We start from the raw sequence: 13,873 nt of genomic DNA, 5'->3' as shown, positions 1-13,873 counted from the left end.
TTAGACCAAGAGTGTCTCTCTCATAGAAACAGTGTATATGTAGAGGATGGGAGAATCATCAAGTTCAATTCTTTCTTTGAAACCCACGTTCTCAGTTGAGACCAACAAACAATGGCCAATAAACCCAATACCTAAGGTAGTCCTAAACTTCCTATCACTATAAGGAGAGGATACAATGCGAGACTCAGAGGCAACGACATGGAGCCCTATATCTTCGCTAACTGGCGGTTACAACAGAAAAGATTTCTTTATCTCTCTCTCTCTCTCTCTCTTAGTCTATACAACAATAAATCATGACAACAACTACAACAACACTGCTTTTGGAAGTGATTGCCCTAAGTCATGACTCATGACATGCATATCAAAAACATATTTACAGATATGTCCCTAGATCCGGTTTCCGGATCCCATCCGGAGGGACCTAATCCCCAACAGATACAAGGGTACCCATTTGGGCTGTCTTAGCTACATGCGTGCTAAAAAGGGTGTGCTAGAAGGGTGGGTTGGCTTAGGTACATGTATGCTTAAAAGGGTGTGCTAAAAGGGGGGCACAATGGAACACATGCACACCAATATTTGATACCTCTAAATTTTAAAAAAATAAATAGAAGTGGAGTTCAAAATCCCCATTTCCTTGGCACACAAATGTAGAGGATTGATGACAAACGTCACATACAATGATAGAAGATCAAATGTTTGAGAGATACGAAGTGGAGTATTGTTGTATGTTAGTGGTTACGTAACCATCAAACAATGCAATGTACAGATTTATTAGGACAATTCTTCTTAGGAGTCAAACATTTTGCGATGGACTTTAGAATGATGTCCTTTATATGTACAACGATACTAAAACCTCCATTGTTCAAGTTCTTACTCAGAAGGTTCATGAATCTAGAGACCAACTAGGATTATAATACAAATATGCGCACCTAGTCAAAGACACACTCTATGATAAGCTCATTGTCCATAATGGAGAACATGTAACCTATTAGTAGATTGTTAACAAAGACTACCCTATTAGTAGATTGTAACCTACTAGCATGGAGGATAGGGTGGCCCGCACCATAATGAGGGCCTGGTCAAGTTTAAGAGAGGGGCTGGTCTTAATGCAGCCAAAAACAATGGAGGAACAACTCCGTCAACCTCTGTTTTGGAACCCCAGGATTCGAAGTGATGATGGTATGATGTTTGGTCAGAAAAAATACTTGCCATGGGGAAAAATGGTAGGGTACAATGTTAGTTCAGTAAGAGACTGGGAGGAGTTCAAAAGGAGAAGAAGGGAGGGTCTGGTTGGAAGTCCTAGATTTACCGGCAGGCTGGAAAAGGTTACCCACTTGATAGATAAGGCTGTTGATGGTCTAGCTAGGCTGAATGAAGAAGAGGGGGTCTGGTTTGGGTGGTTTGTAGGTGAGGGCGATGCGCAAATTATCCGAGGCAGGTGCCCATCTAATGAGTATCGTTTGTGGGGCAACCTAAGTGCTTTGGCAGACAATGGCCAATGGTTGGCAGTGCGAGTGGCAATGTTGGAAGGTAAGGAGTGGCTAGTAAACCCGGACCCAGGGAAGCTGGAATCTGATCGTAAACTCTGGATAGTTGACAACAAGCCCATATGTGATCTGGATTGGGATCCACTAGAGGTGTGGTGGCAGAAACCGGGTACAGACAAACTTGAACGGTTTTTCGAGTACACTACCAAGCTAGGAAGGCAAATCATTGGCTCTAAATTGATGGGTGCTGGCCTAATTCGCAATAGTTGGAAGGATAAAGGCATTTCTGATGACTGGTTGAAGTCGTTTTGGAGGAGGCTATGGGCGTTTGATATGCCAGAAAAAATAAAGCTTTGGTTGTGGCTTCTTAGCCACAAAGCGGTGCCAGTGGGGGAGTGGCTTAGGTGTCGTGGTGGTGAGGCTGGATGCAAAAGGTGTGGACACCCTTTGGAATCAATTCCTCATTTGTTTTGGAACTGCAGCGAGGCTATTAACATTTGGGGTAGAAGTCTCAGGATAGTGGCAGCATGCGGAGTGAATGGGAGAGTTGTATGGGGGTCCGTACAAGGGCTGAAGTTAACAGGGGAAGGCTGGGCTGAACAGTTAAATCCCCACGGACATGGTTTTATAGTGCAGGATGGCAAGGTGTTTCAACGGGCTGGAGTTCGACATGGCACTAACACAGAATTTTTTGAGGAGATATGGATGATGGTGTCTTGTTTATCGGTCTGGCACATTTGGACCAACCGTTGTAAATTTGTTTTTCAACAACAAAAGATCCCTAGCGGTGAGGTATTATTAAATATCTGGTTTGAGTTGGTATCTTGGCTGCGGGGACGATACGACTCAATCAAGGGGGAATCTGATGCAGCTGAAAGATCTCGATCAAAGTTCTTGCTGAAATGGGGTAATTCTCCTATGGTGGGCAGATCCTCATCAGGGCCTCAATGGAACTACCAAGCACCCCGATGGCTGTTTCCGGTTTCCAACAGCATCTAGGTGCTGTAAATCTGTATAGATATGGTACAAATTATTAGGTTATTGGAGTTGTTTGGATACGGTTGTTGAAAATGAGGTGGGGACTATGTCCACTTTGGTGGGAAGGCCAGAGTGAGGGATGGTGAGAAGAACTTTGGGTGTTCTATGATGTAATTTTGTTTGCTAACTAATGCGAAGTAGTGTTTTTTTGGAAAAAAAAAAAAGAAGACTACCAAACCATGGATTGATTATTGGCAATGACCTTCCCATGGAATAGGCGGATGATTTCTTTAAAAGCTACAAAAATAATTTCCAAAGTGTTTTGGACATGACAAAAGACTCCTAATTTTAGCTCTCTCTTCTTCAAACGGTCTCCCCCGCAAAAGGCTCTACTTTTAAAATGTCTTCCTCGATTCTTTTTTTTTTTCCAAAGAAGAATATACTGTCTTACTCCATTTTTGTATAGCTCCCCCATGAGTAAAATGCAAAACAAACTTTCCAAACCATTCAAGGATAACATTATTATCTTTAACTTGGATTTAAGATATAATTCTATGAAACATGATTAGAGATCATAGTTTACAAACTTGGAGTTCATCTTCAATCAAAATCCAAGACCTAGCCATTAGTTGAGATTGTAATCAATGATCAGTTGTATATTGCCATTAACAATTGCTTTCACTAATTGCCAATTAGCCATGAGCAATACATTTGTTATATTTATGGTTCATTGTTGTGATGACCAAGGGTAGTATTACAAAAGTGGAAAGTTGTTTTTCTTGATTTTGTGTTGAACTAAAGATTCTTCATTTCAATATAAAAATTTTGTTCCCCATGAAATTTACAACATTATCATAGGTTTATTATAAAGTTACTATGACTAACCTTGTTGCTTATATTCACAATGTACCCTTGTCCAATCTCATATTTTTACATACTTCAGAATGATTGACTTTTCTTTTGTAGCAACATTATTTAACAAGACACAAAAATAACTAATTTAACAATTGTTTCCTCCATTAAGTATGGTTCTAAATTGTGAATATAAATTAATATTGCACAAGAGAGGCGTGGAAGAAACAATAAACCTTTTGAAGTATTGCAAAATGTTGAAATATTATATTATATAATGTTAGTGTTAGCTATAAGTTTCTCATAGCATAATTTACAAACTCATGTTTTTCACACAATCGATTCAATGATGTCTAGGGTTGAAAATTACTCAGATGTTGCCATGTCGATAATTACATACATGTAAAAAATTAGAAGTTCCTTTGTCGATGCTTACCCAACTTCACAAAATAGAGTTCTTGTATGTGCAAGCTAAAAGGAGTGCTTGTTGACCTTCAACTGTGTCCGAAGAGAATGTTGAGAAAACTTTTCGTCATTGTGGTTATATGGCTCCTTTCTATATACATGAACTAGGTAGTTGTCCTTCGGTCGAGGGTGAGGGAGATAGACAATAGGTGCGTTTGGAGTTAAAGGCTCAAACCTACAACCATATTTCTACAATTAGAACGCCAAACATGCATATAAATAATTATAAAGATGAAGTTTAAGCATAGCTAGTCAATGTCTTACTCATAGTCCAAGATGGCATAATGCATAAATACAGACATCTCTAGCTTGGCAAACTCATTTCCCGGGCACATGTGAATGCCAGCCCCAAATGGAATAAATGTTCCAGGTTTTGGCACTATGTTCTAGTGTTGCAAAAGAAAAAAATGTAACCATTAGCATCAAGGCTCAATTACACTTTTATGATTTATAACAAAAATGGGAACCCTGATTGTTAAATTACCTCCCATCTATCAGGGTTGAATTCTAGGGGATCGTTATATACTTCTGGATCCAAATGAACTTGTCTTAGCCATGTTTGAACACGCCATCCTTTAGGAATTGTGTAACCTAGAAGCCAATTGTTCTTTGATTATTATTTGACAGTTAAAGGATATGTATCATCACGCAAGCAATATACATAGTTGCTCTTGTAAGCTATGAAAATTTACATACCATTGAGTTCCACGTCTTCCAGAGACTTGCGAAACACCATTGGTGAAATATTTATGATTCTTAGTGTCTCATCTATAACCTAGCAACAAGAATATCAATGCACGTAAGTAAATTTACAAGATTTTGCAATTGTAAGATAAATTGAATTGAAAACATGGTGTGACGAGGATTTTGAAGAGGTTGAAATGTAAGGAGCAAAATCAACATAAACAAATCATTGTTGTAAAATACTTAGCATAAAATGCGTGTAGATTACGTACTCTTAAGTATTCTAACTTTTTTTTAAAACTACATAGAATACATATTTTATAGATAAAATACGTTAAATACTTAGAATCTGTGAAGAATACTTAGAATACTTGTAAAATACGTTAAATGCTTCTTAAAATTTAAAGCTTTCTTTTTCAAAAAAATAAAATAATTTTAAAAAAAAAGAGGTAAATACCTGTTAAATGCGTAGAATACGTCAAATTTTTAAAAATAGTTGTTCTAAAACGTAGAATACTTCAAAAATGTAAAACATGATCTAAACGTAGAATACGTGTTTTTTAACAACTATGAAACAAATTCATATGTTGTCACTTACCCGAGATAAATATCTCATTTTTCGACAATCATCATAGGTCAACTCTTCATGTTCTTTTTTGCTCTTTCGAATTTGCATTTGTTCCTCCTAGTAAATGAAACATGGGTTGTTAGGCCATACCTTATTAATCAAACATACAAAAGGACTATAGCATATCCATGAAAATAACAAGTCGCAAAATGCAGGAAATGTTTTACATTGAAACAATATGAAAAATAAGCTATAGTGATTAAAATATCATATCATTTTTCATAATAACTTAACCTAATGGGAAACTATTATACAACCAACATAAGGTCTTGGGTTCAAGGCTTGACATTCCCACTTCTTTATTACAATTTACACCCTATATCTTTCCTAATTTATTAAATGCTAGTGCGGATTGTAGATTTTGAACGTGTCAACTTTGGTTCTCTGTTTAACAACCATACCAACTAAGTTACAAATGTCTAGATATGTAAGAACAATTCTATCTTGATAATACTGCAAATGATAAGGTATAATCCTCAATAATAGATCTTATATAATTAATTTAGTCTAATGATAACCTATCATGATTGACTGTTGTAAAATGTTACTACGGTTACGCATCGCTTACTTTAGGCCACGAAAAGGGACCAATTGGCCCCCCCAAACTGGATGGACTCTAAACATGGACCTCAAACCTAGTTTCTCCCGCCAACTAGAGGATAGATTTAGTACATCCATGTGGAAGGCGTGGTGTGACATTAGACGAGGACTCAAGTGCGATCAACCCAATTCCGAACCTGCCTAGCTCAGTCAACGTATCCTATGGAACCCATGTATTAGGGATGAATCTTATCAACTAATTCGATCAAGTAAGGGGTTGTCATGGGGATACATGTTGGAAGGTCCAGGAAAAAGTATAGAATGTTGGAGACGGTTTATGTCATTGCCAATACAAGACCAAGCCAACATCCTCCATGGAATTAGGGGCGGATGGGCTATGAGTTCTGTAATCATTAACACACTACTGATTTGGGAAGCTGCTCATCAAAGGACGACAACAGAGAAATGGATAGGCTACAAGAGGAGAACTCTTTGATCCCAAGAGGTAGGGACACACCGGACCGGATCGAAGGCTCTGAATTGCAGGACAACTAGACATCAACATAACATAAGGCAATTCAAGTACTAGCATATACTAGGCATAAATGGATTGTAGATCTTGATCCGATCAAAGTACAACCAAATTGGCACATATGTACTCATGAAAACACATGGCTACGTAAGGTCAATTGGGACCCTTCGCAATGGCCATGGTGTGATCCTTACGCCAGGCAAGGAAGCAAACCTATCCCTTTCTTTCAATTCACAACTAGATTGGGTCACCATATTATAGCCGCTCAATTCGTCTGAGAGCCGTCTACTACAAAGGTCTGGCACACATATCATGTTCCTTACACAATTATCACCAAGTTTTGCCAGAAACTCTGGAAACAACAACACGCGAGGCGAATCACCACTTTCCAATGACTATTAATACATAAGTCACTACCGGTTGGTGCATGGCAACGTGGGAACCTCAGCTCTCCTTATTGTGTAGCGTGTCCAACTATATTAAAATCCATACGACACGCTCTATGGGACTGCCCAGAGTTCCATCGAATATGGCGGGGGGTTGGCCACTTATTGCAATTATATCAAGTGCAAGGCTCAATCAAGTGGGGCAATGTATGTTGGCTATCATGGGAGACCCCAATTGATAGCTATGAGCATCAGGAAGAGGGACGACTTTGGTTATAAAAGCACAAGAGATTTTTTTCTCCACCATCGGCAATATCCAATCCACTCCTATTAGTGCCAAATCTCAAGTTGTGTTGGACTTGGTCAGCCCAATAACTCTTTGGATTCTATGGAAACAACAGTGTAGACGGGTCTTCTCCAACGAAAGCGTGCAACCAATAATGTTAATGCAATAGATATGGAGTGAAGTTGTAGCCACTCTAAAGAGCCAATATGATGGCCTCAAGGGCGACTCCAATAGAGTTGAAAGACAACGACTAGCCTTTATCCAACAATGGTTGTCCTCTCCCTTTCTTGAGGCAATGGGCATCCACATAAGATGGACCTATCATGTCCCTATAGGGATTTGTATATGTATAATAATCTCATTTGTAAAATCTTTATAACTAATGGAAGGAGTTTTTTGGATAAATAAATAAATAAATAAAATATTATTGCACTACGTCACCTTCCATCGAAGGGTATATATCATTCAAATTGGTATATAAGTTTTAGACTGATAACCTCACCTTGACTTTGTGGAAATATTGGGGGTATTTCTTCAAATATATGAGTATCCACATGATAGAATGAGCCGATGACTCATGCCCAGCATTTAGGTACATAAGTAATATATCTATAATTTCATCATTACGCAATACTCGTCCATCCTCGTCTTGAGTTACAATAAGTGCCTCCATTGTGTCATTCCATTTCCTCGATTTATTAAAGCTCATCAACTTTCTTCGTTCCTCGATCGCTCGTCCCAACAATTTTACAAGAAGTTTGCGTGACTGTAAGAAAGTAAAAAATCATTAATATATAAACATACAAAACCAGAATCATTATATACCAATTTTTAAATTCGTTAATATAACCTTTAACACTTTTACATATGGTTTAATTCTATCCCCAATTTAGCTACTCTTAAACTCTAACAGAAGTGTTGTTTAGCTGCTCAATAGTTGTATACAATATAAAAACAAACAAAATGCATATTCATTGAGAATGCACATTTACACACCTTATTTTTATTTTATGCATTTATTTCAAAAACTATACATTGACATGCTACATCCCTAATGACTTAGTATTTGTTTATGTTTTATTGTAGGCTATAGTTTCTCTTCATGGTTGTCACGTCTTACACTTAGCAAAGGCACATCGTTCATCAATTCTCTAGTTTATGAATGTATCCTCTACTCAATAGTTATTTTACTTAGTATTTGTTGTTATAGATCAAAACCATAGAGCTCCTTCAATTCTATTTGTTTTGCATGGTTAACTTGTGCTAATACTCGCAAAATGATATTCCTAAGATTGGTTCTTGTATGTCGATCAAAGAGAACCAAAACACTTTTGAAGAAACACAACCTTATATAAGGCAATCCAACATTTATTTCTTTTTCTCCCATTGGCCCCACTAATTTGTGTACAAGAAATACCTTCCTAGTGGAGAAGTAATGTGTTCTATAGTATTGAAATGAGAGAGAGTGTTTAAGCCAGGACAAGTGCCTCATGTGACAATTTCCTTATGGCGTGATGCTCTATCATGGTGGAAGAACAGATTTTCATTCAAAAAGGCCAAAGGGCGATGGTTTTTCCTTTTGATATAGTGTGAATCCAACTAAGAGATTTGAAATACAAAATATAGGTGTAGATGTTGGAAAAATCAAATTTGAGGTTGGAGACGATTTGTCTTGCGAATTGTATTATATATATTCTCGACTTAGGCTTTTATCATTAGTTTATGCTTTATTATATGCTCCTTTTTTATCAAATGACTAAACTATGCATTATTCTTTTCTTTGAAAGAAGTATCTATTCATAAGTTCGTATAACAAAGGAGTATCATGAGACAATCCTTAGGTCGCCAATACAACTTGTTATACACCTAGTAGCTTACTTTAGATTATCTTGAAATTATTGTGAAATGGTGGTCCAACTAGGCTTAGATATCTTTGCATTTGAAACATCAGAGTTGGATGAAAATTTACTTTTTGCCCATTATTATAGCATTTCCCCGCACTAGTAGGAAAACGACGCACACACACACACACACACTCTCTCTCTCTCTCTCTCTCTCTCTCTCTCTCTCTCTCTCTCTCTCTCTCTCTCTCTCATCTTGCAAGAAAACTTCATAATGCTATAATATTGTGTGAGCCTAACTAACCTTTTGTCTACTTCCTTTTTATTCTAGGCTACTTCTGCTTGGTGGTGTAGGGCTTTCATTTCCCCCCCTTGTTTTACGAACATTTGTGGAATGGAATCATTAACTTATCGACTTGGCATGGATATTTCATGTCTTTATGAGCATTGTGGAGGAACCATTGATTTGTCTTCTTCGCTAAGATTCATCATGCCAAACATGCCGACAATAGTTCCCAAATCTAACTCTTAATATATGACTATTATCTCTAGATATCCATATCAATGATGACATTTGGATATATAGATTGTTTCTTGATATTATAATGATTACTAAGGACAAGTGAAATGAACGTTGTATACAAATGGAGAAAGAAAGTAGGTAAATTGAATCCTATGGATAATATCAAAACAAGAATCCATATGAAGTATTCAGGAAGTTCACCAAAATGTTTCAATAACAACAATTGTCATTGTGCAAGACAACAACAATATACCTTTATTCCCAAATAGGTGTTATATTTGTAAATTGATGAACTTGTGACCTCTAAATATTTTCACATTTCCTTCAATGTGATAGAAACTAACCACTTTATTGATGATACAAATTAGAACTTATGCATACCTTGAGCGCGGTGTTATATGCCGTTCCAGGAAGGTTTATTGCCATAGCTCTCATCCCAAGATTAAGATTTTTGTAAGCTTTTTCCAATATATCATATCTTTCTCCATATTCGAAACCAATGAGAATCTTTGCGATGATATGAAATGTGAGCTGCAAGATAGATAAGGTTTATTTCACTAGTAGATGAGTTATACACAATGTATATGAGTATGTATAGTTTACATGCCATTAGTCTATATTGAAATTACTCCCTTAGTTTGATAGATTCCAAGGAAAATAGATCATATTGGCCAAATGAATATGCAACATGCTCTATAATATATTATACACCCTGACCTAAATGAGCTTTGAGTACTTCACTTGGGTGACACACATAGTTTTTCACCTTCTGTCTCTTTTCCATTAAACTTATGTCCATTTGGATATCAAATTTGAAAGGTTTGAGAATAGTTTGTAATACAAATTTAGTGCCTATTGATAATACACCATCTCTATCCTACATATTGACATAAATGAGACTTCAACACTCGACTTGTATGGTGCCAGTTAAACTCAGGGTTGGCTCAATATTATTATGCCCCTCAAATGTCTTTGCTCTAATAATATAGCCCTAATTATCCTTTTTTTTCCAAAAAAAGATGTTCAGTGCTAAAATTGTTTGTATTTGTTAAAACAAATTTCAAGTCACTAAGGATTGTTATTCCAAGAATGTGTTGTTGATACTTTTTCGTTGGGTTGTTTCATAAAGTTGGCATATCCATTGTGCATTACCCCACATTTCCAACAAGAATCTTTCGCATGAGACAAAAAACTTATATCTCATTAGCCAAGGTCTAGACCCTCCCATGAAAGCAATATGCAATTATGCTACCCGTTTAGTAGGCATACCCACACTCATGTGTGCATAATACACATACAAATTCAAAAAGTGAGTTAGCAATGTCAAGAACCCCTAACCTTGTCTTTCAAGAACCTTGTTTTCATTGTGTCTAGTATGCATTTGATCATGTTCATTGTGCAAACTTCATTGGATATCATATGCTTAAGACCTAACTCATGTATTAAGCCTAAGTAGTATCATATCTCTCTTAGAACCTGATTTATCATATGACCCTCGTCTTTTCACCTCACCCTAGAGGACCATCATCTTCACCTATTGGCAACTACTTCGATGTTTCATGGGGTATTAAGTTCTCCTCTAAATTGTTTCTTTGATTGCCTTGTCATGATAATAGCATGCATTTTTAGCCACATGTTAAGGAAGACTATAAGATAGGCAAGTAGCTTGCTCTTGTACCATTGTAAGATATATGGCCTTACAAATGCTTGAACTAGCAAAAATCTTTGTGCCAAGTTCTCTTTCTCAACCATTCTACACATGTCTATGTATGCATGACTTTCCTAAAGCCATTCACTTAGAGAGATGTCACATGATCTACCTTTTTGAGAAGAGGAAGGAGGGGAATGGGAGAGGATGGGGAAGAGGTAGATGCCCATGAGACAAGGGCAGGGATTATGAAAGTATGGAGGGTGGGGAGGAAAGCGACAAGCGTAGCATGCCCATTAAAAGATGATGCGGTGAGGCGACGAAGGCGATGGTGTTCGGCTCGTCCTAGGCACGTGAAGGAATTGGGGCCCATGAGGGCGCACGTGGATGTTGGCCAACCTGTCACCATCACATCCTCGGCCATCAACACTGCCTTGCATGTCTCCACACTTGTGGCCAACACCGTGGCTTGCCCGAACATAAGTGCCTTGTACAAGCCGGTCCGCCCATACCTACAATTCACACCATCATTTTTCATTGAAATTGATCGTGTGTCATTGTACATCCTCTCTCTATAGAGTCTCCACCCCTTTCCAAAACTATGCTTTTTTTTCTTAATTCCATTATACTTCATTACTGTCTCTTTCCATAGATCTCTCTAGATATTATATTCTTCTTGAATAATTACATTTTTTTTTACCTCTCTTTCTAGATTTTTTTTTCCTCTATTATATTGTTGTTTTATATTCATTCCACACACACCATACGATTTCCTAACACCCTCAAATTAGCAAATAAATACAATATAAAAACAAAATTATATAGAAAGAATTCGGTTATTGCCTCTAAGGCACATTGAACCAAAGATTTCAATAATAAATGAACCAACAACCTATGGCTACAAGAAGAAGAAACTAGAATGGTTTCACATTACATAGCTTGTCTAAAGATAAAACAACAAACTTATATGTATATATTTTTACCTGGAAAGATAGCGACCTATGAAGGCTTGGGGATTCCCACTTTTGAAGGCAAACAAAAAATGAGGCATGTTTCCAAGGAGAGGCCATCCGAAGTCACCAGGTGGCAATGGTGCGTGTCCCTTCTTCAATGTTGGCTCGTACAACCAACTATTTAGTCTCTTCCATATCACAAGTATTATCATGGATACACCCAAAACCATGACACTTGTCATCATGCCTACCCCCTCCCTAACCTTCCAAGTTTCACCATTCATTCTTCTTTTTATAGTTGTATGCCTATCTACTTTTTAAGGCACAAAGATACCCTTATATTTGAAACCTTATAGCTTGACACTCTTCTTTCATATACTTCCAAAAACCTAACGTCGTCTTTGTTGCAACTCCTCTTGGAAAAAACTCAATTCCTTGTTTCTTGTGAATCTTCAATCCCTCCCTTCCTCTCTTTGTCTCTGTCTCTCTCTAAGATACTCAATCTCCTTTCATAAAACGTCTTCTTTGTTGCAACTCCTCTTGGAAAAAACTCAACTCCTTGTTTCTTGTGACTCTTCAATCCCTCCCTTCCTCTCTTTGTCTTTGTCTCTCTCTAAGATACTCAATCTCCTTTCATAAAACTTCAAAATGACTCTAGCTCTCTCTTTGAGGAGAAGATGATTTTTGTCATTTTGAATGTTACACCTCCCATGTATTTATAGGCGTGTAAACACACAATCACTTCCATCTTGTTACCCTTTCCAAGTTGTCTTGCACTCATTGTGACATACAAAGAGAGATTTTATTCTCAACAATTGTGTGAGGATCCCGGACATTTCCTTTTGCATATAAATATGTCCCTCTTTGGGAATGTATGTTAGAGCTAATCTAAATCAAGTCAACCCTCACTTACATCCGAATCATGATAAGGGCCAAGTGACGAGACAAAAGGCATAGCCATCATTCATGCATTCTCTAACTTTTCACATACAGTGATTTCTCAATCATTCACCACCACAATTTATTGTCTAGGACCCCCCCCCCCTAAAGCAATATTACCTAAAGATTATGATAGTGACAAAATGTTGTCAAGCCCTACCTCTATTTCTTTTTCGCTCCTTGTCTTCTTTCGTGATTCTTAAATATCTTCTAGTTGGACTTTATGCACATTTCTTTCTTTCTATCCTTGTATCCTTTCTGCACATTCTAGGGTTCTTATTTCCACCCATGCTCAATACAAAAACACTTGATTTTATTATATTCTTACGGCTTTCTATGATATGTATACCCTTTTGAAGAGATTATGGAGCCCACGTCATATGAGAGCTAAGTAATTTTGGATGACAAGTTAGCAACTCCCAAGTTAACCAACACATGTTGTCTGTTACTAAAAGTACTAGTAATAAATCTTACTTTGCTTGGATACTCTTTTTAATGTCTATGTTTTGTAACTATTGGCTCTCTTTATCATTTGGGAGAAGGCATAAACATTCTTTAATCATTTGTAAAATTACACTTAGAGTGTGGATTCCTAGAATTCGAACATGATGGCATTTATTCTTTTTGAATAGAGAGATTATACAAGGATTGTGATTTCTGTTCTTTATAGAAATCGATCTCAAAGAATCTATGAGGTTTTTCTTGAAACCAACAAATTTGATATGAATCCAAATTTAAAGTAACTTAATTGGGGTTTGATTTAAAGATATCCTTTATAGGCTTGATATATAAGGATTGCCTTAATCACTTAAAACTTGTAACAAGTTTTGAAAATTCATGTGCAATATTACGATTGGAATGAAATTTCGAACCATTGTGAGTGTAAATATGCTTGATGTGTACTAGGCGTGTTTATATTTCCTATAAGCATGAAGCATATTTACACGTACTAGGGTTCACAAAATTATGGATGGTAGCTAGCATACTTATTGACTATTTTTGTCATTTGTCGTTTTCAAAGGTAAATTGTTATTGATCTGGAAATCATTACTTGTGTGGCGCATACATGCAAAATAAATCACTAATGTTCATTTTGATGCATAAAAGGTGTTTTCACAAAATGTGATGGGT

General features: G+C 36.9%; 1 protein-coding gene across 1 annotated transcript; it reads right to left on the bottom strand.

Annotated features, from left to right (window-relative positions):
- Window positions 1-3,562: 3,562 nt before the first annotated feature.
- On the bottom strand, window positions 3,563-12,269 carry LOC147870078 (ent-kaurenoic acid oxidase 2-like). Its single transcript, XM_087336728.1, has 9 exons — window positions 11,834-12,269; window positions 11,023-11,362; window positions 9,584-9,733; window positions 7,341-7,604; window positions 5,065-5,151; window positions 4,479-4,557; window positions 4,267-4,373; window positions 4,047-4,168; window positions 3,563-3,957 (listed from the first exon to the last, which is right to left on the bottom strand). Exons 1-9 carry the CDS (start codon window positions 12,085-12,087, stop codon window positions 3,789-3,791), a joined length of 1,572 nt encoding a protein of 523 aa, XP_087192854.1. The 5' UTR covers window positions 12,088-12,269; the 3' UTR covers window positions 3,563-3,788.
- Between the last annotated feature and the right edge of the window lie 1,604 nt (window positions 12,270-13,873).

This window comes from Azolla caroliniana, unplaced genomic scaffold (genome assembly GCF_043228905.1).
Source record: "Azolla caroliniana isolate FFs.n. ecotype wild unplaced genomic scaffold, voAzoCaro1.0.p SCAF_1, whole genome shotgun sequence".
Lineage (NCBI taxonomy): Eukaryota > Viridiplantae > Streptophyta > Polypodiopsida > Salviniales > Salviniaceae > Azolla > Azolla caroliniana.
The sequence above is the reverse complement of the archived record's forward strand: the minus strand, read 5'-3'. Positions and strand labels throughout refer to the sequence as shown.